This window comes from Gopherus evgoodei, chromosome 1, assembly GCF_007399415.2.
Source record: "Gopherus evgoodei ecotype Sinaloan lineage chromosome 1, rGopEvg1_v1.p, whole genome shotgun sequence".
In the NCBI taxonomy this organism is placed as follows: domain Eukaryota; kingdom Metazoa; phylum Chordata; order Testudines; family Testudinidae; genus Gopherus; species Gopherus evgoodei.
The window spans coordinates 168,854,402-168,879,612 of NC_044322.1; the positions used below are offsets into that span (position 1 = coordinate 168,854,402).

The 25,211-nt window shown below is 44.3% G+C and overlaps 1 protein-coding gene across 4 annotated transcripts in view; it reads left to right on the forward strand.

Annotated features, from left to right (window-relative positions):
* The window catches only part of TIAM1 (T cell lymphoma invasion and metastasis 1), a 290,505-nt gene extending 287,984 nt beyond the window's left edge, over nt 1-2,521 (forward strand). For all 4 annotated transcript variants that reach the window (XM_030579292.1, XM_030579273.1, XM_030579282.1 and 1 more), the window contains one exon: nt 251-2,521. In XM_030579292.1, the coding sequence (XP_030435152.1) occupies nt 251-735 (485 nt within the window). In that variant the 3' untranslated portion in view covers nt 736-2,521. The remainder of the gene's footprint in view (nt 1-250) is intronic.
* The last annotated feature ends 22,690 nt before the right edge of the window (nt 2,522-25,211 follow it).

The following is a 25,211-nucleotide window of genomic DNA, read 5'->3' on the forward strand; positions in this document are numbered from 1 at the left end:
GAGGAACAGTAATTGTGGCCCATTATCTCAGTTTGTGGATCTAAGAAGCAGAAACTTTTTACAACTGGCAAAAAAAAATACCTGCTTCCATGAGAAGCTAAGTAAAGCACAACTTATTGATAGGGAGGAGTAGGTCATGCTGGGAAATCCTGATAGCTGGTGCCAAGGGATGTTAGGAAGACTAGTTTTTTAGAGAGACTTTTTTACCTTGTGTAAAGCATGTGGGATTTTATCTTTTGTGTGTGTGCAGTGTCTGCCCCAAGCAAGTCTCTTGGGAGGAGGAGGCGGCGGCTGGCCCGAAACAGGTTTACCATTGACTCGGATGCTGTCTTCGAAAGCAGCCCTGAAAAAGAGTCCCAGCAGCCCACAGCCGGTGGGGACACTGACCGCTGGGTAGAGGAACAGTTTGATCTTGCTCAGTACGAGGAGCAGGAGGACATCAAAGAAACGGACATCCTCAGCGATGATGATGAGTACTGTGAGTCTACGAAAAGCACCACAGTTGACAGAGAACTTCAGGAGCAGTTGCAGGCTGCTTCCATTACAAGCAGCCAGTCACGTCGGGCAGAGAAAGCACGGTATGGAATGGGCACGCATGCTGCCAGAATGACTCAATTGAAGAAGCAAGCTGCACTGTCTGGGATCAATGGCGGGGTGGAAAGTAATAATGAAGAAGTCATCTGGGTTAGGCGTGAAGACTTTGTACCTAGCAGAAAACTGAACACTGAGCTCTAAACCTGTCACTTTCTCATTAGATGGTCTGTGTAGATATCTTCCCCCTCCTTCCCCCAATACATGCTGTGGAGCATGATCCCTTAGCTTGCTCACACAGTTTCGGCAGCTGAACCACTCTGAAGCTGTGCAGCCACATTTTAGGAACTTTTAAAAGGTGGGCAGGGAGTGTAAAATTTTGAAATAAGCTGGAGTCCTATCTGTATATTACTAAGGGCTTTTAAACTTTTATTTATTCTAAAATGGGATGCATAATATCACTGGAGAACAAGTAACTGTCAGCATCTTACGTATGTGCAACTTAAATGATAGCACAATGAACAAAGAGGCTTTTGTATCTGTGAAATGTCAATCAGAGGCTCATCTCCTTAATGAGGAAACTGCCTTTCTAATCTGTACAGCTGCAGTGTTCTTAATCTTTTCCCTTTTAAAAGACTATACCTTTATTTCAGGAGTGTGTGAGGAAAGTTTTGAGATTTTGGTTGTGCTGCGTTCTCGGTGTGTCTGCTAATTTATTTTCAGTGTTGGAAGCTCTAATTTTAGATAAAATTTTATAAAGTTGCCAAACTCTCGAAAGAGATCCAAATTTAACACTTGAAATTTTTTTTGTACTTTTTACCTGAGATGCAGAGGCACAAATGGATAAGAATGTTAGTCTTACTTAGGATATGAGGCTAGCCTTTCAGAGGGTTCAGTAGGCTAGTTTTTATATTACATTTAAAATATCAACTAGAAACTCCTGCTTAGGGATAACTGGAATTCAGTTATGTTACAAATAATGTGACTGAATTACAAAGAGGGCTAAATTAATCCATGACTTCAGTGGAGTCATATCAGGGATGAATTTGGTCCATTATGACTGACAACGTTTGGGTTTAGGTGAGGGGGGGAATTTATGGCCAAAAACTGACCTCATCCAACTCTTAGTGTGGATGAAACTAGCGTATGTATAAAATCCTTTGTAAAGGCTTTTTCCACTGCAATACACTATGAACAAAGTTCTAAATAAGCAAACCTCTCAAACCTTTTTAAGTATCTAAAACAGGGTAAAAAAATCTAGTGTTTTATAAGTAGGCTTACAAATATTAAAGAGAAAATATAGCACTTTTAATGTTTTTAGATTTATATAGCGTTGCCATTTCACTTTCCACCTACAAAAGAGCAAGATAATGACATTTTCTTTGTATCTATTGATGTTTGACACATGAGTAGATACTTTGAAACCTGGTATTTTATAAATAGCTTTAGGACTATATTTTATAAGATCAGCTGTGACTATATTTTGAAACATAAGTTGTCCCCCCCCCCCGCCCCAAAAACAGAGGTCTTGTGTCCCAGCCAGCATTTGTGCCCCTCTCTCTCCTCACCCCGCCACCAGCTGGTTACCAGTGCACTATACTTAGTCTTTTGAAAGCTTTCTTGTATCTGCTTTTGCTATCTTCTGACCTTTTTTTCTTTTCTTTTTCCTAAAAACTTTAGAAAGATTTCTATACCCTTTTATCATCACTTCATTGTTCTATATCATCTAAAGTCCATTGTGTCCCAATTTAGTAGAAAAGCAGAGGTTTTAGCTGTCCTACTGGAATATCGTCAGTTGGGAAAGACTGGAAAGTCTCTGGTGCTTGGGAGGGTGCCATTGTTCTTGTACATAATGTCATGACATGTCTATGTCAAAGGTTCTTGTATATTTCTTTTATAAGCTGAAAGAAGGTCTATTTTTATGTTTTTAGGTCTATGAATGGAACATTGTAAATGCCTGTCAAACAATAAAATACTGAAAACATCTGAATATTGTGGTGGTGAAGGGTTGGGTGTGAATGCACTAAGGACATCCCCTGTCACTTCTGCCTTGATCAAAAAGAGCAAGCTGTAACCAAAATCCAATAAATGGATTTCAGCTGTTCAGGGCTGCTTAATACTATTCCAGTGACCTGTAATGGTTTGGCTTGGCAAAAGTGAGATTTTTCTAAATCAAAATTATTTTAAAATTTTGATTTATATTTTTAGTTGTGGAAACTCATGGAGGATGAGAGTTGCACAACAGTTATTTAAGAATCAAAGTTATTTTATAGACATTAAAACATATTGTCAACATGTCAAAAGTACTAGCCTTAAATCACACTCTCTAAGTTCAAGGAGCACTCACTGCCTAGCTGTAAACTTCAATTGTTGATTGAAATATTTCCATCAACAATTGATGTGTACAGTGTAATTGAGGTTGAGTGTCATGCTGATAAACATCCAAGACCATTATAATATATCCTCCAACTTTGCTCCTTACAAAGGTGTATGTGCTCAATTTGAGTATCCTGGTTCAATTTCACAAATAGTGTCTTTGTATAAAGAAGGGGGTAGTTGGCATTAGAAGAGGATTTGGACAACAGCTCCCTTCCACAGCCCACACTGAGGTAGAATTCACCCCTGTGCAGATGACCAGCACAAAGCTTGTGCATATTTACATCCCACTTCAGCCCAATTTGATGGGTTAGTACAGTTGTAAATTAGAACAAAGAGGAAAAACCTTTCCTGGTATAAAATGCCTGCTAAAGCCAAATTCATAGGGTCCTGTGATTAGTTAACTTTCCCGCAAATTGGATTGACTTCTGATCAAATGTATGTGTTCAAAACAATCCACGTTAGTTGATTTCACAGTTGTACCATTTGACCCAAAATGTCACCTGGTGGTATGTGTGTATTTGAATTGGATTGTGATTCTGTGCCTTAAGGGTGGCCTCACTTTCCTGAAATGTTCATTTTCCTCGGTCTCTTCTTGACCGATCAGTCCCTGTTATCACTCATACCCTCAACCTGGTCTCTCTCTCACCCCTCCATGCTTTGAGTAGATCCACAACTGCAATTAAAAACCTGCAGCTGGCCTGTGCCAGCTGACCAGTTAAAGGACTGTTAAATTGCTCTGTGGAGGGCCAGGCTTGGGCTGCAGCCTGATCTGTGGGACCCACCTCACGTGGTCCCAGAGCCCAGGCTGTAGCCTGAGTCAGGCGGCACAGGCTAGCTGCAGGTTTTTAATAGCAGTCTAGACACACCCTCTGACTTCCAGCTGGACACTGACTTTAGTCTCTCGTACTACTTGATGCTGTCTTCTCCACTCTTGGCCAATTGAGTGTGTGGCTATTATATTTGTTTCTCTGGTAGACCAGATTATACCTTTTTAAACAATAAACCACATTGCCTGTGCAAGATAATAAATTACAGAGCTTGAAATAATGCAAGGAGGTAGATATTTCACCATAAAAGCACATACATGCTTCTAGCTTAATCTTTAAAACTTGCAGTAGCATTTTTGGAAAGGATAAGTGTAGCTACCACCCCCACTCCTCACAAGTCTAATATGACCCAGGATTGGTGTGATGCTCTTAGAGAAAGAAGTATGCAGTCAGGATCAAATACCAGTCCTTAGCTTGCCACATTATCCAGTATGCACAGCAGGAGGTAACTTCTACACTGTACTGTGCCAGTTTGAACTCCACTTGTCAGGTCACTAAGTGCAGAGATGGAAGCTGGGATGTTTAAATTCAGCAAGCATGTCTGGAAACAGTTGCCATTTGTGTAGGAGATGAGCCCCTGCTATATTCAGAGGGCATCTCCATACACATTTCTTCCCTTGTCTAGATATAAAGTTGTTTATGCTTTAATCAGTTGGATGTAAGACTAGCCTACATCTTAGTACTGCCTTCAGTCTCTTAAGTAACAGCTTCTGATTCTTGTCATGCTTTATTGCTGGAAAATGTATGGCTTTATTTTAGCTGCTGCTTTCTAAGAATTATGGGGGATTTTTTAAAAAGCTTTTCTTTAAAAGCAAACACTTTTTTCTTCTTACCCCCTATGAATTTTTTTTAAAGCTATAAAATAACTTGGTTTATTGTTGTATGGACTCATCAAGTGGGTGTCATAACCCAAAGTTATGCAAACTATTAGGAGACCCTTCAATGTTTGGTAATGAATGGCTTGCATGCAATGCCTGAGTTCACAAGTGGAGGTCCTGCTAAACCAAATATTGCTTAAAAATGATCAATACCACCCCTGGACAGGCTGGCTTTCACAGAATCATAGAAATATCAGGATTGGAAGGAACCTCAGAAGGTCATAAATCCAACCCCCTGCTCAAAGCAGGACCAGTCCCCAACTAAACCATCCCAGCCAGGGCTTTATCAAGCCTGACCTTAAAAACCTGTAAGAAAGAAGATTCCACCACCTCCCTAGGTAACTCATTCCAGTGCTTCACCACCCTCCTAGTGAAAAAGGTTTTCCTAATATCCAACCTAAACCTCCCCCACTGCAACTTGAGACCATTACTCCTTGTTCTGTCATCTGGAACCACTGAGAACAGTCTAGATCCATCCTCTTTGGAACACCCTTTCAGGTAGTTGAAAGCAGCTATCAAATTCCCCCTCATTCTTCTCTTCCGCAGACTAAACAATCCCAGTTCCTTCAGCCTCTTCTCATAAGTCACCTGCTCCAGCCCCCTAATCATTTTTGTTGCCCTCTGCTGGACTTTCCAATTTTTCCATATTCTTCTGGAGGCCAAAACTGGATACAGTACTCCAGATGAGACCTCACCAATGTCAAATAGAAGGGAATGATCACATCCCTCATTCTGCTGCCCCTACTTATACCACTCAAAATGCCATTAGCCTTCTTGGCAACAAGGGCACACTGTTGACTCATATCCAGCTTCTCGTCCACTGTAACCCCTAGGTCCTTTTCTGCAGAACTGCTGCCTAGCCATTCAGTCCCTAGTCTGTAGCAGTGAATGGGATTCTTCCATCCTAAGTGCAGAACTCTGCACTTGTCCTTGTTGAACCTCATCAGATTTCTTTTGGCCCAATCCTCTAATTTGTCTAGATCCCTCTGTATCCTATCCCTACCCTCCAGCATAGAGGGAATGAACAAAACAGGCAATCAAGTGATCCATCCCCTGTTGCTCATTGCCAGCTTCTGGCAAACAGAGGCTAGGGACACCATCCTTACCCATCCTGGCAAACAGCCATTGATGGACCTATCCTCCATGAATTTATCTAGTTCTTTTTGAACCCTGTTATAGTCTTGGCCTTCACAGCATCATCTGGGAAAGAGTTCCACAGGTTGACTGTGCATTGTGTGAAGAGATGATACTTCGAGTGATTGGTCATATGTATGCCACAATAGGTGTGTGCTCGCCACATGCACTGGTGCTGGAAGCATTTCCCCTGGAGTGGTGCCTCTGTGGCGTGGTATAAGGGGCACTGTGCACTCCCCCACCCTCAGTTCCTTCTTGCTGCCAGTGAAGATGCATCGGAACTGTTCTGCTCCAGCTTGGCTGCAGCTTTCCTCTTGAACTCTTGTTCATTCATAGTTAGTAGTACCTGTAGTTGAAGTAGTTTAGATTAGTGCTAGTTTAGTTTAGTGCATGCACACCCTGTGCCTCAAGTCGTGCAACACTTGCAGGCAGCTGATGCCAGTGAGTGACCCACATGCGGACCGTTTATGATGGCTGGGAGAAACCCACCTCAGCGATCACTGCAAGATTTGCAGATCTTTCAAGCCTCAGACCAAGAAAGAAAAAGACATTCAGCTCCGAGCCATTCTGATGGAGTCGGCGTTGACCCCAACTGCAGTGCACTGCTCCGAGTCGGTACCAGGTACCACAGCATCATGCATGGTGACCCTTCGGTGCCTTCCACCAGACGGCACTGCTCCCCGTCCACAAGGCATGCCAAGAAGGCTAAGGGGAGGCCTTCTCCGCTGAGGCACCAGAGTAAGACTAGGGGAGAGACTAGACCGTGTTGGGCAGTTCTTGGTCCCCAGCAGCCTCCAGGCCTCCAACTCAGGTTGAGCGGAGTAGCCTGGCCCATTCAGTGCAGGCTTCCCTGGCTGTCCGGAGGTCCTGCAAGTGGCCCAGGATGTTATGTCTCTGCTGGTATCAGGGGCACCACCACCGTTGGCTCCCTGATCTAGAAACAAGCTACCACTTGGATCTCCGCAGTTGCCTCCTGGTCGGTACTGTTTGCAGTCGAGGGAATGTTCCCAAAACCATTCGCCACTCAGCGACTGTCCTGGGCATAGTCCATGCCTGTCACCGTCAATCCCCACTAAGTTGTCTGGCTGGGTTCTGACTGACAAGTTCCAGACACCACTCCACTTCAAGGGACCGTGGACCTCACGAAGGGAGCAGGCCCCGTCGAGACCGAGAGACAGCACTGGAGGTCCTCGCCTCAGGCTACCGTAGCCTGTCGCAATACGAGTGGCGATGCCATTCCTGTTCTTCGTCTCACTCCAGGACCCCAGTGCGGTACCACTCCTGCAGTCCTGGGCGTCAATGGCCGGAGCCGATCGCAGAGCAGCTGCTACCGGCCGTACTGTTCCTCCACATCAGGATCACGGTCTCGTAGTCGGCACCATTCCTGATGCCACCGCTCCTCCCAGTCCAGGGACAACAGCAGGTTGTACACCAGCCTGGCCTCCCTTCGTAGTCGTCAGTCGATGGGACAGGCTAGTCAGGCTAAACGGCAGTGGCATCAGGGTCCTTGGCTGGCACCAGGGTACTAATAGGCCCTGTGGCCCCTGACACATATCTCCCCTCAGCCTTCTTTTGGTTAGGCTAAACAAGCCAAGCTCTTTGAGTCTCCGTCCATATGACGGATTTTCCATTCCTCAGATCATCATAGTAGCCCTTCTCTGAACCTGTTCCAGTTTGAATTCATCCTTCTTAAACATGGGAGACCAGAACTGAACGCAGCATTCCAGATGAGGTCTCACCAGTGCCTTGTATAACGGTACTATCAACTCCTTATCTCTACTGAAAATACCTCGCCTGATGCATCCCAAGACTGCATTAGCTTTTTTAACGGCCATATCACATTGGCGGGCTTATAGTCATCCTGTGATCAACCAATACTCAGAGGTCTTTCTCCTCCTCTGTTACTTCCAACTGATGCCTCCCCAACTTATAGCAGTAGTTCTTCTTATTATTAACCCCTAAATGCATGACCTTGCACTTTTCACTATTAAATTTCATCCAGTTACTATTACTCCAGTTTACAAGGTCATCCAGATCTTCCTGTATGATATCCTGGTCCTTCTCTGTATTGGCAATACCTCCCAGCTTTGTGTCATCCACAAACTTTATTAACACATTCCCACTCTTTGTGCCAAGGTCAGTAATAAAAAGATTAAACAAGATTGGTCCCAAAACCGATCCCTGAGGAACTTCACTAGTAACCTCCCTCCAGCCTGACAATTCACCTTTCAGTATGACCCACTGTAGTCTTCCCTTTAACCACTTCCTTATCTACCTTTCAATTTTCATACTGATCCCCATCTTTTCCAATTTAGCTAATAATTCCCCAAATGGAACTATATCAAATGCCTTACTGAAATTGAGGGTAAATTAGACCCACTGCAGTTCTTTTCACTATAAAATCTGTTACCTTCTCAAAGGAGGAGATCAGGTTGGTTTGCAACGATCTACCTTTTGTAAAACCATGTTGTATTTTGTCCCACCTACCATTGACCTCAATACCCTCGACTACTTTTTCCTTTAAATTTTTTCCAAGACTTTGCATACTACAGATGTCAAACTGACAGGCCTGTAGTTGCCTAGATCACTATGTTAGCAATTATCCAGTTATAGGGTACAGCTCCTGAGTTTACAGATTCATTAAAAATTCTTGCTAATAGGCTTGCAATTTTATGTGCCAGTTCCTTTAACATTTTTGGATGAAGATTATCTGCCCCCTCCCCCACCCCCCAATTTCGTCCCATTAAGCTGTTCAAGTTTGGCTTCTACCTCGGATGTGGTAATATCTACCTCCATATCCTCATTCCTATTTGTCATCCTGCCATTATCCCTAAGCTCCTCATTAGCCTCACTAAAGAAAGACTGAAGCAAAGTATTTGTTTAGATATTGGGCCATGCCTAGATTATCCTTAACCTCCAATCCATCTTCAGTTTAGCGGTCTCACTTTTCTTTGTTTTCTTCTTATTTATATGGCTCTAGAACCTTTTACTATTGGTTTTAATTCCCTTTGCAAGGTCCAACTCTACATGGCTTTTGGCCTTCCTCACTTTATCCCCGTTGAATAGTACTGGTACAGAAGACACCACTATTTACCTCTCTCCATTATGAAAACTGACCATTTGCTCCTACCCTTTGTTTCCTATCTTTAACCAATTACTGATCCATGAGAAGACGTTCCCTCTTATCCCATGACAGCTTGCTTTGCTTTAGAGCTTTCAGTGAGGGATCTTGTCAAAGGCTTTCTGTAAATCTAAGTGCAATCTATCCACTGGATCCCCCTTGTCCACATGCTTGTTGACCCCCCTCAAAGAATTCTAGTAGATTGTTGAGGCATGGTTTCCCTTTACAAAACCATGTTAACCCTTCCCCAACAAATTGTTCATCTATGTGTCTGACACTCTTTTGTTCTTTACTATAGTTTCAACCAATTTGCCTGGTACTGAAGTCAGTAATTGCTAGGATCACCTCTGGAGCCCTTTTTAAAAATTGCTGTGGCATTAGGTATCCTCCAGTCATTTGGTAGTCATTAGGAAGGAATGATCATTTGCACAAATACAAAAATGGGACATGTCTGCCTAGGAAGGAGTACTGCAGAAAAGGAGCTGGGAGGTTGTAGTGGATTACAAGCTAAATACGAGTCAACAATGTAATACTGTTGCAAAACAGGTGAACATCATTCTGGGATGTACTAGCAAGAGTGTTGTAAGCAAGACATGAGAAGTAATTCTTCCATTCTACTCAGCACAGATAAGGCCTCAGATGGAATACAATATCCAGTTCTGTTCACCACATTTCGGGAAGAATGAGGACAAACTGGAGAAAGTCTTGGGAAGAGCAACAAAAATACACCTCTATCTCGATATACGCTGTCCTCAGGATCACAAAAATCTTACCCTGTTATAGGTGAAACTGCGTTATATTGAACTTGCTTTAATCCACTGGCACGCACAGCCCTACTCCCCCCTGCCCCGGAGTGTTGCTTTGCCATGTGTGACAAAGTTCCTCCTCTACCTTGGTGAGTCCTGCGCTTATTAGCAGATTTGCTTATCTCAGTGATCTTCCCCACAGTCTGGATCAACTCCTCCTGTGTCTGATCAGGAGTTGGGAGGTTTGGGGGGAACCTGGGCCCGCCCTCTACTCCGGCTTCCAGCCCAGGGCCCTGTGGATTGCAGCTGTCTATAGTGCGTCTTGTAACAGCTGCATGACAGCTACAACTCGCTGGGCTACTTCCCCATGGCCTCCTCCAAACACCTTCTTTATACTCGCTACAGGACCTTCCTCCTGGTGTCTGATAATGCTTGTACTCCTTAGTCCTCCAGCAGCACACCCTCTCACTCTCAGCTTCTTGTGCCTCTTGCTCCCAGCTCCTCACATGCACTTCCTCTCCTCTGGCTCCACCCACCCCCACCTGACTGGAGTGAGCTCCTTTTTAAACCCAGGTGCCCTGATTAGCCTGCCTTGATTGGCGGCAGGTGTTCTAATCAGCCTGTCTGCCTTAATTGGTTCTAGCAGGTTCCTGATTACTCTAGTGCAGCCCCTGCTCTGCTCACTCAGGGAACAGAAAACTACTTACCCAGTGACCAGTATATTTGCCCTCTACCAGACTCCTGTACCCCACTGGCCTGGGTCTGTCTCACGTTATATCCGAAATCATGTTATATCGGGTGGCGTTATATCATGGTAGAGGTGTAATTAAAGGTCTAGAAAACGTGATCTCTGAGGAAAGATGACTGGGAGAAGAGGGGCAGGCATGATAGTCTTCAAGTATGTAAAAGGCTGTTATAAAGAAAAATCATCAATTACCTAGAGAGGTTGCCTCCCCAATTGGAAATTTTTAAGAACAGCACAGCTATCAGGGATGGCCTAGGGCAATACTGAGTCCTGCCTCTGTGACGAGGACTGGACTAGATGACCTATCAAGCTCCCTTCCAGTCCTACATTGCTATGATTCTAAAACTGATCTCCCCCCCCCAAATTAACCCACTTGTACCTAATCACATTCTCAAATTGCTGAGCTGCCCCAGTGAAACTTTCAAAAACTATTATCTCCTGAGACAGAGTAAATTTTCAGTCCAGTTAGTTTGGTGAAATTCTAAGTGACTGAAAACGGGGGTTATAACAGGAAGCTTCAGGCAACCTTACTATAGGGGTTTCTACCAGTTCTGATAAAGTGTGTGTCTATCCAGATGTTTGGAAATGGAATAGCATACTCTCTCTTTTGGGGAAGAGTACATCTGAGAAATGACTTTTCTGAACTTGTTTTTTTCTCCTTTTCACTAAAGATGTTTCGTGAATAATACCCAGCAGCTTGATGGCACACTCAGGCCACAGCAACACTACACACTTTTGTGGGAGTAGAGATGTCAGTAAGGGATGGGGAGGTTTTTTCGGTGACATTTCTATATTGGCAAAAGCCCTAGTGCAGACACTGGCATAAAAGTGTTTTTGCTGCAATAGCTTATTTCACTCAGGGAACCAGTATAAACTGTATTGCCAAAAAGCACTCTTTTGCTGGTATAAACTGCAACTACACAGGGAGGGTCTGTTATAGCTATACCAGCAAATCTTTTCTAGTGTAGACTAGGCTTAAGTCACAGCTTGCATAACATTTTACACATAATGGAATCTTACAGCAGCCCTGAGAAAACTGAGCTGGAGAGTTAAGTAGCATGCCCAAGCTCATGCAGCAAGTCTACGATAGACTGAGATGAGAATTCAAATCTTTTGTTCTTACAAAAGACTCCTATTTTGTTTTTGGCAGTAGACCATGCTTCTTCCTTATTAATGTAATGGAGGTAATTAACTGCAGCATGAAGCCAATTTTTGTGAAAGAATAACAAACACAGCAGGAGAAAAGTCACCCCACCTGACTGCCAATCCTAGCATTGTTTGTCCATTTACATACAGCTTGGACTATGGAGGAAGTTGGTGCAGATTCCACTTTGTTTTGTCTTCTCAATTCTGATGAACTTAATGACATTTCAGGAGAAGGGAATGATTCACAGTATAATTGAAACCAATAAAATACCTTTCACTTGACCTGCAAAATAAATCATCTTGTTTTTGCAGATGTTTACCTCCACTCACAGGTGTTTCAGGTGAGTGGCTGCAGGCAGTTGCATGGAGATCTAACCCACAGCGAGACTGGCTGAAATAAGTTTTTCTTTTTGAAGCAATTGCTGAGGAAACAATTCTTCCGTCAATGAAATACAGAAAGTGTTTGCTGCTCCTTAGTGTACAATGGAAAATTCCTAACTACATGTAATGTAACAACAAACAGTCATCAACTGAATAGCTAAATAACAGGATGAAGCACAGGGATAATGTTTCCACAGTAAATTATATCTATTTTACCTGGGCTCCAGGCTTACCCCACACACTAAAGGGCAGAAAACTATGAGGATTTGACAGACAAATTTGAAAGCTGGGATACAAGCCATGCTAGGCTGTATCATTTATCTGAAAGGCAGGAAATAGAAATGCATGTAAGGGAAGTCAGCAGCATAATCTTTTGCTTTTATCTAAAAAAGTTAAAATATTTTCTAACCTGGTACAAACATGTAAAACACCATTTTTCCTTGAGGGTAGACAAGGAGAGCAGTGATTAAAAACACCCTAACTGGTCCTGGTTAACACTAGGGATCTTCCCAATATGTTTTAAAACACTGCTCGTCCCTATCTGCACTAGTCATGTCATGATGCGTTTTCCCAGAGAGATCGCCCCCCTCCACCCCTAATAGATAAAGGCAAGACGGAACACTGATTATGAACTCTAGTGTATATTCCCTCTCCTTCCTCTAAACATTAGGTAGGATGTTCAAGCTCAGACTCATATCAGAAATTCAGACTTTTTTTCCAATGAGGCAAATGACACCAAAATCCTACAAACAAGGGCCTAGAGCAGTGGTCTCCAAAGTTTTTTGTTCGCGCACCCCATCAGTGAAAAAATTTTGAGCACGCAGCCCCTGCTTCCGGCCAAACTGTCGAAGCCAAAAAAAGAAAAAAAAAAAAGCTCCGACTGCCGAGGGAGGGGGGAAAAAAAAGCGGTACTGCTCCAGCGGCGCTCCTCCTGCCATGCACCCCGAAGGATCCTCTTGCGCACCCCACTTTGGGCACCACTGGCCTAGAGCATAAGGTGAATAGTGGGATACTAATTCAACTCATCTGTTTCTGAAGAAGCACGAAAACTAAAAATGTAGCCAAACTTTGTAAAAATAAGCTCAAAACCAGCAATTCTACATCCCACAACAGAGGTGAGTTATATCAGTGCACCCAAAAGTTGTACATCAAGTACAGTAGCTAAAATTTTCAACCATGCCCACTGTATTTGGGTATGTCAAATTTCGGGTGTCCAGCCTCAGATGTCTCAGTCTGATTTTCAGATGTCCTGAGGACACACAACTCCTCATGAAGTCAATGGGGGAGGCGTTTGCCCTCAGCACCTCTGAAAAAAATTCAGGCTCTAACCATTTCAATCTTGACACTGAAAATTAGAGAAACAAACTTTTGAACATGCTGATGTAAGTACCAACTGTGAGACAAATGATATAAGCACTAGTACAACTGAGTTAAGAGAGTCTTCTTTAGCTCAACTGCTAAAGATGTTCCAAAGATGAGGTTATGATTTTGATTCCCTGCACTGCATCTGTGCAATTAGCTGATGATCCATATACAGCGATGGGTTATTACAATAGCCAAGTACGCTATTCAGAGGGGGGAAGTGTTCAGAATGAAATAGGTGTGTTGAGGAAATAAGAAATGATTAGAAACAGCATATGAAAACTAAAGAGCAAGAAGGCCTGAAATTAATTAATCTTAATGCTGTAAGAACCAGAGCAAAGCCAGAAACTGAGAATCAAAAAGCTGCAGAAATATCTGAACAGAATATTAAACATGGACTAAATTGTATCTAAAAGGAGAGGTAGGCACAAATCCAAAACTGTTTGCAGAGTTGAAGTGTGGAGGGGAAAGCAAAACATTTCTCAATGCTGAGAGTTCAATATGTAGATCTGTAATTTGTAGCTTAGGTCTATCTCTAAATGAAAGGCATACACGATCCTGCATTGAAAGTAAAACCCAGATACTACTCTATGCATCCAATGAAGTGGGTATTCACCCACGAAAGCTCATGCTCCAAAACATCTGTTAGTCTATAAGGTGCCACAGGACTCTTTGCTGCTTTTACTTTATACTGGAATCTAGTCTGTTTCCCCAAATCTGGACAAGGGCAACACTCAGCTCAGGTCCACCAGTTTGACGCTCCTGCTTCTCAGGACTCTGATAGCTAGTCCTTATAGGAAGTGTTCATGTTGCCTGCCTTACACATCATACAAAAAGCCATCAGGGTCCTTCAAGGCCAGATTTACTACTGCGCTATCCATCAGTATGCCACTGAAATCAAAGAGGTTGTACCAGTATAAAAGTGAAGTAACACAAAGGTGAATAAGGCCACGTCTACACTACCCGCCAAATCGGCAGGTAATAATCGATCTATTGGGGATCGATTTATCACATCTCATCTAGACGCGATAAATCAATCCCCGAATCGACGCCTGTACTCCACCTCGGCAGGAGGAGTAAGTGGAGTCGACGGGGGAGCCACGGCAGTCTACTTGCCGCCGTGAGGACAGCCAGGTAAGTAGAACTAATATACTTCAACTTCAGCTATGTGAATAGTGTAGCTGAAGTTGCGTATCTTAGATCGATCCCCCCTCCCCCCAGTGTACACCAGTCCTAAGGCATTCAAACCATTTTAAAAATGCTGCCCATATATATATTCCACAGCAATCTCTCTTAGCCTAATAGGGGGAAAAGAGCTATCTTATTTCTGTAGTCATGGTGAAAGCTTTGCAACTCTTGCCAATGCATCTTAGCAAATATGGAATACAGTAAGCCAACTTTCTTTGTTCCCAAGAACGAACGTGCTATCACTCACATGTTTTTTAGACCAGAGCTTGGTTTTCTATGGCACATCACGCCTGAGGTACTCAAAGCATTTTGTAACAACAGCTCTTGAGTTAGAAAGTGGCAGTTCAGTAACTATGCAGGTGACTGTGGTACATTTTATACTGAAATAGCTCATATGTGCAGTCTTGGATGCTAGAGCCTGTTTTATGGATATTGACTTCTGGACATGACAACTGCATTATCCCGTTATACTTCTCTAGAGTGCTCATGGGCTCTCTGTAATCTCTGTCAGGGTGGTAGTTAGAGACAGAAGGTACCTGATTTTATTATCTACTCTCTTCAAAAGCCCCTTCCCTCAGACCCAGTACTCCCCTGCAACATCAGCCTTACCTTTGAGCCCAGGTCCCAATGTGGGACTTAAACACTTGACCTTCTGAAGTAGAAGTATCAGTGCGAGTAAACAGAATAACTGGCCAAAAGAAACAGTGGATTCAGCAGCTACTGATCCATTCCAGGGAAGCCTAGCAAGTCCTGGGGATAATAGAGGACCCAATTAGTGATTTCCAGCTCTAAGATCTCTGAATTCATCACTAATTGTCTCCTACCTCCCCACTAGTAACCATTCACCATATAAAGATAGGTGGTCACTTAAGATACCAGAAGAAGATTTGGCCAGATAGCTGGGCAAAAACGAGCAATACCGTTGGTGTCTTGTTCTGACTAAGTTGTGGGAAAGGTATTGATGGGGAAATTGCCACAGTACATTTATTTATATACTGCAAAAGTTTTAAAATAGTGCTCAGATTAGATGTCCCATAGCCAACTTGAATTAAATATGTGTTTCATACTTTGCTCACTTTGCTCTTGGCTCTGATATTGGGTTATTGTAACTGTAATCCTTCCACCAGATGGAGTCAGCAGCAACAAAGGCTGGGTTCAATGCCCAGGGATTTCTCTTAACAACAGAAAATTGAGCTGGCTTGAGCCCCCACCCAGTAATCTAAGCTAAAGTTCCCCACAGTGTCCAAAAATCCCGAGGGGTTTGCTCATCAAGTGGGTTACTACCAGAACAACTGTAACGTGAAAATGGGGATAGGGACATGCTGAACCTGAGGCATATGAAGGGGCAGCTTGAAAGTGCTGCTCGACCCAGCCTGCTCAGGCATACTGTATTCTGGTTGTGCCCATGACATATGAGGGTGACAGTGTGAAGGTGCTGTTCAGCTCAGCCTGCTGAGTCCAGGGACATATAAGGGGTCAGCTTGTGAGTGCTGATTTACCTAGTCTGCACAGACACACTCTGTTAATGTGTGTGCAGGGGCAGCTCTAGCTTTTTTGCCACCCAAAGCACGGCAGGCAGGCTGCCTTCGGTGGTGCGCCTGCGGGAGGTCCCCAGTCCCGTGGATTCGCTGGCATGCCTGCGGGAGGTCTGCCGGTCCCGCAGCTTTGGCGTACCCACCACCGAATTGCCACTGAATCCCGCAGGACCTCCCACAGGCATGCTGCCGAAGGCTGCCTGAGTGCCGCCCTAGCAGGGACCAGCAGGGCGTCCCCAGCAGCTTGCCACCCGGGCACGTGCTTGGAGCTGCAGAGAGAGAGAGAGAGAGAGAGTGTGTGTGTGTGTGTGTGTGTTTTTCATCTGATTCTGGGGCTGGAAGAACCCAGCCCTGGGGAACCTAGGTCCTGCAGGATAGCTCCATTGAGTGGGAACTTACAGAAGGGAGAAGTAGAGCTCCGTATGAGCACACAGGTGACACCCCCCACCCCCAGAAGAGTAACCTTGATGTAAGCAGAGTCAGGATGAGCTCTACCCTGACATCTGGTGGTGAATTATGGGAAGTGTGGAAAGGAATTTTAGGCATTTGCATTGGCACACCCACCTCATCTAGCATAGCCCATGGCAGCCTGGGATGGTTATTTTGACAGCTCTGGGATCCCCAATTTCTTTGTTATCGGGGCAAGAGGAATAAAATGTTATCACCCTGATTATGTGAATGAGGAACTATGAGACTGCTTTATCACAGAGATGTCTCAATATCAATTAAATAGCACTTGCTTGAAAAGGGACATGGGTGCCAAAACCCATTGAAATGAGAGAGGTTGGAGACTGGTGTGTGTACCTGATAGTATGGGCCCCTTTTGAGGGCCTGGAACACTAACTGCACATTCTTCTCTCTCCACTGTTGAAGAGTAGAGCTAATTTTGATTCATTAGGAGTCCATCTAGAGGCTACTGAGCTGAATTCGCGTTGGGCCAATGGTGCACCAGCACCAGAGCTCCCCTCCTACAAGCTGAAATCACTAAAAGAGCTAAGCTTACTGAGCTGAGATCACTGAGTGCTGTGTTAACTAGTGGGGGAGCCTGAAGATCTATCGCTAAGCGGCTGGCAGAGCGGAGCAGTTTGCAGCACGTTGGAGCAGCCCATGGAACAGTGAGCAGAACGGAGCGGTTTGCGGGGACGGCTGGAGTGGCTCACGGGTTGGCTGGAAGAGTGGCACAGTGGGTGTAGTGGAGCTGGTCGTGATGAAGGCTGCAGCAGAACTCCACAGAGAGGCAGAGCAGTTGGCCCTGGCCCACGTAAGGTGCCCCTGAACACCCTGTGTGTGTGTGTGTGTGCACCCCCCCCCCATTTCCACCCAGGCTGTGGGGGTAAAACTCTGCAGATAAATTTTTGAACCCGGGGTGGCACTGATCCTCTGGCACTGACAACTTTTGGGTTGTTGGACATTGGGGTGATTGGACTTAAGACCCTAAGGGGGAAAGGACATTGCCAAACATACTTGGAGGTGGGTTTTTGCTTATGGTTTGTGTTATAATCCTGTTTGTGGTGTTTCTCCAACATGATGCCGCATTGTTTCCTTCCTTTATTAAAAGGATTTTGCTACACTCAGACTCCGTGCTTGGGAGTGGGGAAGTATTGCCTCCTAGAGGCGCCTGGGGGGCTGGTATGTAATTGTCCCAGGTCACTGGGTTGGGGCTTGAGCCAGTTTTGCATTGTGTTATTGAAACTGAACCCCTGGATACTGAACCTGGCCCTTGTTGCTGCCAACTCAGAGGGGCAGAAGGGTTACATTAATAAATGAGCATACCCCAAAGTAACTGGGAAATCTGGTAACAATGTCTATGGAAACATAGTCTGCTCCTGAAGACTTCCTCTCCATCCCACTACCTCATTCAGACCCTGCTTCCATAACATTTGTATGACTATTGAAGTGTTTAATCAGATCTGCAGCCAGGGCCGGCTCTACTGTTTTTGCCCCCCCAGGCAGCACAACAAATTGCCGCCACTGACGGCGGGGGCAGTCCGTGTGCTGTTAGGGCGGCATGCGCATTTCCGCGACGGTGGCAATTTGGCGGCAGCTTCTGTCTTCAGCCAGAAGACAGAAGATGCGCCGCCGCGGACAGCTGAACATAGAAGCTGCCGCCGAATTGCCACCGCCATGGAAACGCACATGCCACCCTAACGGTGCACGGCCTGTCCCCGCCGTCTGCGGTGGCACTTGGGTGCGCTGCTTGGGGGCAAAAACACACAGACTGCTGCCCCTTGCAGATTACTGCCCCAAGCACCTGCTTGGAATGCTGGTGCCTGGAGCCGGACCTGTGTGCAGCCACTGACACACCCACTGAAAGGTAATGGCTCCAACTTCTCCACGAGTCTGTATAGTGCAGAAACAGCATTAGAAAGTCACATGATGTGCACTACTGCCCATATGGAAAGAAAGGTATTTACACAACAATACTTGTGACCTGCATTGAGAAAACATTTCTTTTCTACAGCCAGAGGATGTCACTGTTCCCTTAAAAATACATATGCAGAAAGAGCAATGATTTGGTTCCAAACTGTCTCCATTTTTAAAGCAACAGGATTACTACTTTGGTGACAATTTAAACATATATTCTATTTGACTCATAGACTCACAGACTTTAAGATCAGAAGGGACCATTATGATCATCTAGTCTGACCTCCTGCACAATGCAGGCCACAGAATCTCACCCATCCACTTCTATAACATATCCCTAACCTATGTCTGAGTTACTGAAGTCCTCAAATTGTGGTTTGATGACCTCAAGCTGCAGAGAATGCTCCAGCAAGTGACCCATGCTGCAGAGGAAGGCAAAAAACCTCCAAGCCCTCTGCCAATCTGCCCTGGAGGAAAATTCCTTCCCGACCCCAAATATGGCGATCAGTTAAACCCTGAGCATGTGGGCAAGACTCATCAGCCAGCACCCAGGAAAGAATTCTCTATAGTAACTCAGACCCCAACCCATCTAAAATCCCATCACAGATCACTGGGCAAACTTACCTGCTGATAATCAAAGATCAGTTGCTAAATTAATTGCCAAAATTAGGCTATCCCATCATACCATTCCCTCCATAAACTTCTCAAGCTTAGTCTTGAAGCCAGGTATGTCTTTTGCCCTCACTACTCCCCTTGGAAGGCTGTTCCAGAACTTCACTCCTCTAATGGTTAGAAACCTTCGTCTAATTTCAAGTCTAAACTTCCTAGCGTCCAGTTTATATCCATTTGTTCTTGTGTCCACATTGGTACTAAGCTTAAATAATTCCTCTCCCTCCCTGACATTAATCCCTCTGATATATTTATAAAGAGCAATCATATCCCCCCTCAACCTTCTTTTGGTTAGGCTAAACAAACCAAGCTCTTTGAGTCTCCTTTCATGAGACAGGTTTTCCAGTCCTTGGATCATCCTAGTAGCCCATCTCTGAACCTGTTCCAGTTTGAATTCATCCTTCTTAAACATGGGAAACCAGACCTGCACACAGTATTCCAGATGAGGTCTCACCAGTGCCTTGTACAACAGTGCTAACACCTCCTTATCTTTGCTGGAAATACCTTGCCTGATGCATCCCAAGACCGCATTAGCTTTTTTAACGGCCATATCACATTGGCGGCTCATAGTCATCCTGTGATCAACCAATACTCCGAGGTCCTTCTCCTTCTCTGTTACTTCCAACTGATGTGTCCCCAATTTATAACTAAAATACTTGTTATTAATCCCTAAATGCATGACCTTGCACTTTTCACTATTAAATTTCATCCAGTTACTATTACTCCAGTTTACAAGGTCATCTAGATCTTCCTGTATGATATCCCAGTCCTTCTCTGTGTTAGCAATACCTCCCAACTTTGTGTCATCTGCAAACTTTATTAGCACATTCCCGCTTTTTGTGCCAAGGTCAGTAATAAAAAGGTTAAATAAGATTGGTCCCAAAACTGATCCCCGAGGAACTTCACTAGTAACCTCCTTCCAGCCTGACAGTTCACCTTTCAGTGCGACCTGTTGTAGTCTCCCCTTTAACCAGTTCCTTAACCACCTTTCAATTTTCACACTGATCCCCATCTTTTCCAATTTAACTAATAATTCCCCAGGTGAAACCGTGTCAAATGCCTTACTGAAATTGAGGTAAATTAGATTCACTGCGTTTCCTTTGTCTAAAAAATCTGTTACCTTCTCAAAGAAGATGAGGTTGGTTTGGCACGATCTACCTTTTGTAAAACCATGTTGTATTTTGTCACAATTACCATTGACCTCAATGTCCTTAACTACTTTCTCCTTCAAAATTTTTTCCAAGACCTTACATACTACAGATGTCAAACTAACAGGCCTATAGTTACTTGGATCACTTTTTTTCCCCTTTCTTAAAAATAGGAACTATGTTAGCAATTCTCCAGTTGTACGGTACAACCCCTGAGTTTACTGATTCATTAAAAATTCTTGCTAATAGGCTTGCAATTTCATGTGCCAGTTCCTTTAATATTCTTGGATGAAGATTATCTGGGACCTCTGATTTTGTCCCATTAAGCTGTTCGAGTTTGGCTTCTACCTCGGATGTGGTAATATCTACCTCCATATCCTCATTGTCATTTGTCATCCTACCATTATCCCTAAGCTCCTCATTAGCTTCATTAAAGACTGAGGCAAAGTATTTGTTTAGATATTGGGCCATGTCAAGATTATCCTTAACCTCCATTCCATCCTCAGTGTTTAGTGGTCCCACTTCTTCTTTGTTTGTTTTCTTCTTATTTATATGGCTCTAGAACCTTTTACTATTGGTTTTAATTCCCTTTGCAAGGTCCAATTCTACATGGCTTTTGGCCTTTCTGACTTTATCCCTACATGATCTGACCTCAATAGGTAGCTTTCCTTGCTAATCCTTCCCATCTTCCACTCCTTGTAGGCTTTCTGCTTTTTCCTAATCACCTCTCTGAGATGCTTGCTCATCCAGCTTGGCCTACAACTGCTGCCTATGATTTTTCCCCCTTTCTTGGGATGCAGGCTTCTGATAGTTTCTGCAACTTTGACTTGAAGTAATTCCAGGCCTCCTCCGCCTTTAGATCCACAAATTCTTCAGTCTAATCCACTTCCCTAACTAATTTCCTTAATTCTTTAAAGTTAGCCCTTTTGAAATAAAAAAACCCTAGTCCCAGGTCTATTTTTGTTTATCCTTCCATCTAGTTTGAACTGAATTAGCTCATGATCACTCGAACCAAGGTTGTCCCCTACAACCATTTCTTCTATGAGGTCCTCACTACTCACCAAAACCAAATCTAAAATGGCATCCCCTCTTGTTGGTTCTTCAACTACTTGGTGAAGAAATCCATCAGCTATCACATCCAGAAAAATCTGAGCCCTATTATTGTTACTAGCACTTGTCGTCCAGTCTATATCTGGGAAGTTAAAGTCTCCCATGATCACACAGTTCCCATTAGTGTTTACTTCACTAAAAACATTAAAGAGGTCTCTATCCATATCCAAATCAGATCTCGGCGGTCTGTAGCACACCCCAAGCACTATCTCAGGGGAGGCTCTAGTAGCTTTCTTTCTCAATGTGATTTTTGCCGAGACAGACTCTGTCTTATCCATTCCATCCCTTCTTATTTCTTTACAGTCTACCTCATCACTGATATACAATGCTACTCCACCACCTTTGCCTTTATTCCTGTCTTTCCTAAACTGCACATAGCCTTCAATACCTGTACTCCAGTCATGACTAGTATTCCACCATGTTTCTGTTATCTCTATAATATCTGGTTTCACTTCCTGCACCAGTAGCTCTAGTTCCTCCATTTTGTTACCTAGGCTCCTCGCATTAGTGTACAGACATCTTAATTTTTGCCGTTTGGCTTCACTGACATTCTTTACCTGGTTAGGCACAGACATTCTACCACCAGTATCACCTATTAGACTGGTATCTACACTAGCCTTCCTCCTTATATCCATTCTTCTGCCCAAGGCTGTATCCTCTCTTACTTTGTTTTCTTCCCTCTCAATGTTAAATTCCAGCGTGGAGATTACCTGGACATCTCCCAACCATCTCCCCCAAATTCCTAGTTTAAGCTCTCTTAATCAGTTGGGCGATCCTCCATCCTAGAAGTCTATTTCCCTCTTTACTCAAGTGAAGTCCATCCCGAGAGAACAGTCCTCTGTCCATGAATGCTTCCCAGTGGCCGTACATCCCAAAGCCCTCTTTATAGCACCACTGCCTGAGCCATCTGTTGATAGCTATAATCTTGTCACACCTTTGTTGCCCTTCTCTAGGAACAGGCAGAATCCCACTGAAGATCACTTGAACCTCAATTTCCTTAAGCGTCTTCCCCAGTCTGGCATAGTCTACCTTGATATGTTCCAGCGAGAATCTAGCCATATCATTCGTTCCCACATGAAGGACAATCAACGGATTCTTTCCTGCTCCCGTTAGGATCCTTTTCAGCCTCAGGTCCACATCCTGTATCTTAGCACCCGGCTGACAGCACACCCTTCTGTTCTCCGGATCAGCTCTAGTTACAGGCCTGTCTATTCTTCTCAGTAAGGAGTCTCCAATCATGTAGACCTGCCTTTTCCTGGTGACAGTGTGATTCTCCAGTCTATCCCCTGCTCCCACTGGCTGCAAGTCCTCTTGATTCCTATTCACCTTTGCAATCCTCTGCAACCCATCCCTTATCCTCCTGGGGTTAATATTTGGTGTTGTCTCCATTGACTCTTCCCCTTTTCCTGTAGGACTGGCTGCTCTTCTCTTCTTCCTTGCCTTCTCACCTTCAGCGACCACCTGCTGTGCCCCTTCTTCATTTTCCAACTCTGCAAACCTGTTCCTGAGCTCTATTTCTCCTTCACTGGCCCGTCTTTTCTTCTGCCTGGTTCTCTTAGTCACATGCTTCCACTGTCCACTTTCCTCACCCAGCAGTCTCCCCTCAGTGTTGTCTGGTCCTGTTTCCATCTGCAAGTCTGAGCTTATCCCTTCAGCCTCTTCATGTCTTTGCTCCATCATCTGCTTGAACCCACTTCTAAACTCAACCAGAGTTTCCACCTGCATCTCCACTCCTCGGATCTTTTCTTCCATCAGCTCTATCAGGCCACACTTCATGCAGATGAAACTCTTTTTAGGTACCCCCTCCAGGATCATGTACATGCCGCAGCTTCCACATCCAGTCATCCTCATTGTGTCTTTCACTGCTGCCTCTCTGTCGGTCATAGCCTTCACACCTAAAACCTGTTAGTCCAAGAAACACAAACCAAAACAAACCCCCAACAGGCACCAGAACACTGGCAGACCGCCACCCACTCCCTTCACTAGCCTGTCAGTTCCTCTGCTTAGGTCTCTAAGTCTCCCCCGCAACTTCCCCGTCAACTCCTACTGAAACTCCCCTGTTTACAGCTCTGTTTGCTGGCTGCTGTGCTGCTGCAGCTGTCTATGCCACTGCCTGACTGGCTGGCTGCCTTTATAGGACCCACCCCCTAATCAGGGCTCAGCTCCTCTCCCAGCACACTGCCCCTACCAGCCTCCATTTGCTTTGTTAGCCAGTCAAATACCGTATTTCTTACTGGCAGAGGATAATATACATAGATACAGAAGAACTATCAGTGTGGCATTCTGGAAGGGTGTGAGGAGGGAGGTATTTGCATTTGACATCATTCAATGAGAAAAAGTAATTTCCAGGGTTAGATTCAGATTCAATTCTGTGCAGTGGAGATTAATTAGAGGCTAAAGGGGTATTAGAGGGTTCAGTATCTTCCTCTCCTTTGGGCCACGAGTCACAAAGAGCCCGATCCCACTGGGTTTACTCAGACCTTCATACCACTGGACATTTTACTTGAGGATTTTGCTGCTAATATTAGTTAATATTTTTGATAAGCTTGCTAGAGACTGAAGTAAGAATTCTGCCAGGATTTCAGTAAATAGTGGCACATAATAGACCCTAATGCATTAAATAATGTGATGTATTCTGGCCCAGTCTGCCAAGGGATTTAGGCACCTAAATACCTTCAAGGATCTTGGCCTCCAATACTAGAGTAATTGGGGCCCAGCAAAGAATCTTGGATAGATATTAGAAGGAGCTTACAATCTAAAGGGACAAGACACACAAAGGATTGGAGAGACAAGCTATGATCATCACTTCCATTTTACAGACTAGAGAGGGGCTGAGAGCCACATCTTCAGCTGTTGTATATCAGCACTGATTTCAGTAGATCTGGCGTAAATGACTTGTTCCAAGTCAAATAGGAAGCCAGGATCTGAAACCAGAGCTCCTGGTTTCCAGTCCCCGGCGCCTTAGCCATCCTCCCTCTCTTGCATATTAATATGTTGCACGTGCACAATGCTTTATCAACTATAAATCTCATAGCATTTTACAAAGGTGAATCAGAACTATTTTATCATTTTTAGCTTTTTTTAACAGACGTTGTAAAGGAGGAATAGATTTTATACCTGAAAATCTTGAAAATGCCCCTTAATTAGCTCCCACACACTGTATTACTTTTGAAGTCTCTGTGATGCATTGTACTGTTTTAAAAACCATTATTCTATTAAATTATTTACCAATTACTGATATTTGTGCTTTATCTAGTCAGGAAAATTTTAGGTGGGATTCTCTGTGTGATAGCTGCTTGGCTGAGTATGTAACGTTGGAGAAGTTTGCTTTGAGAATTGCTATGCAATCCTTAAAAATTAACAGCAGTGGGCACATTAGAATACTGTTGAGAGATTTAAAGTAAAATGATCTGTACTGGTAATGGAGAAGAGGGAGGGAGTTGAGAAGAATACTCTGAATTACTTAAGAGAAAATATAAGGGGAGCAGAAAAGGAAAATGGTCTTCAAGCTACCTAATGGGTGTCAGGAAAATAAGAAGGTATATCAGGAGCAAAAGTAGTAGTAATGAGAGAGTAAAGCCATATGTAATGAGGCGGGGATGACGTTAAGCAGTGTTTCCCACACTTCGGATGCTGCTTGTGTAGGAAAAGCCCTGGTGGGCTGGGCCAGTTTGTTTACCTACCCCGTCCGCAGGTCTGGCTGATCGCAGCTCCCACTGGCCGCAGTTCACTGCTCCAAGCCAATGGGAGCTGCTGGAAGAGGTGGACAGTACATCCCTCAGCCTGCGCCATTTCCAGCAGCTCCCATTGGCCTGGAGCAGCGAATCGTGGCCAGTGGGAGCCGCGATCAGCCAGACCTGTGGATGGGGCAGGTAAACAAACCAGCCCAGCCCACCAAGGGCTTTCCCTACACAAGTGGCGTCCCAAGTTTGGGAAACACTGACATT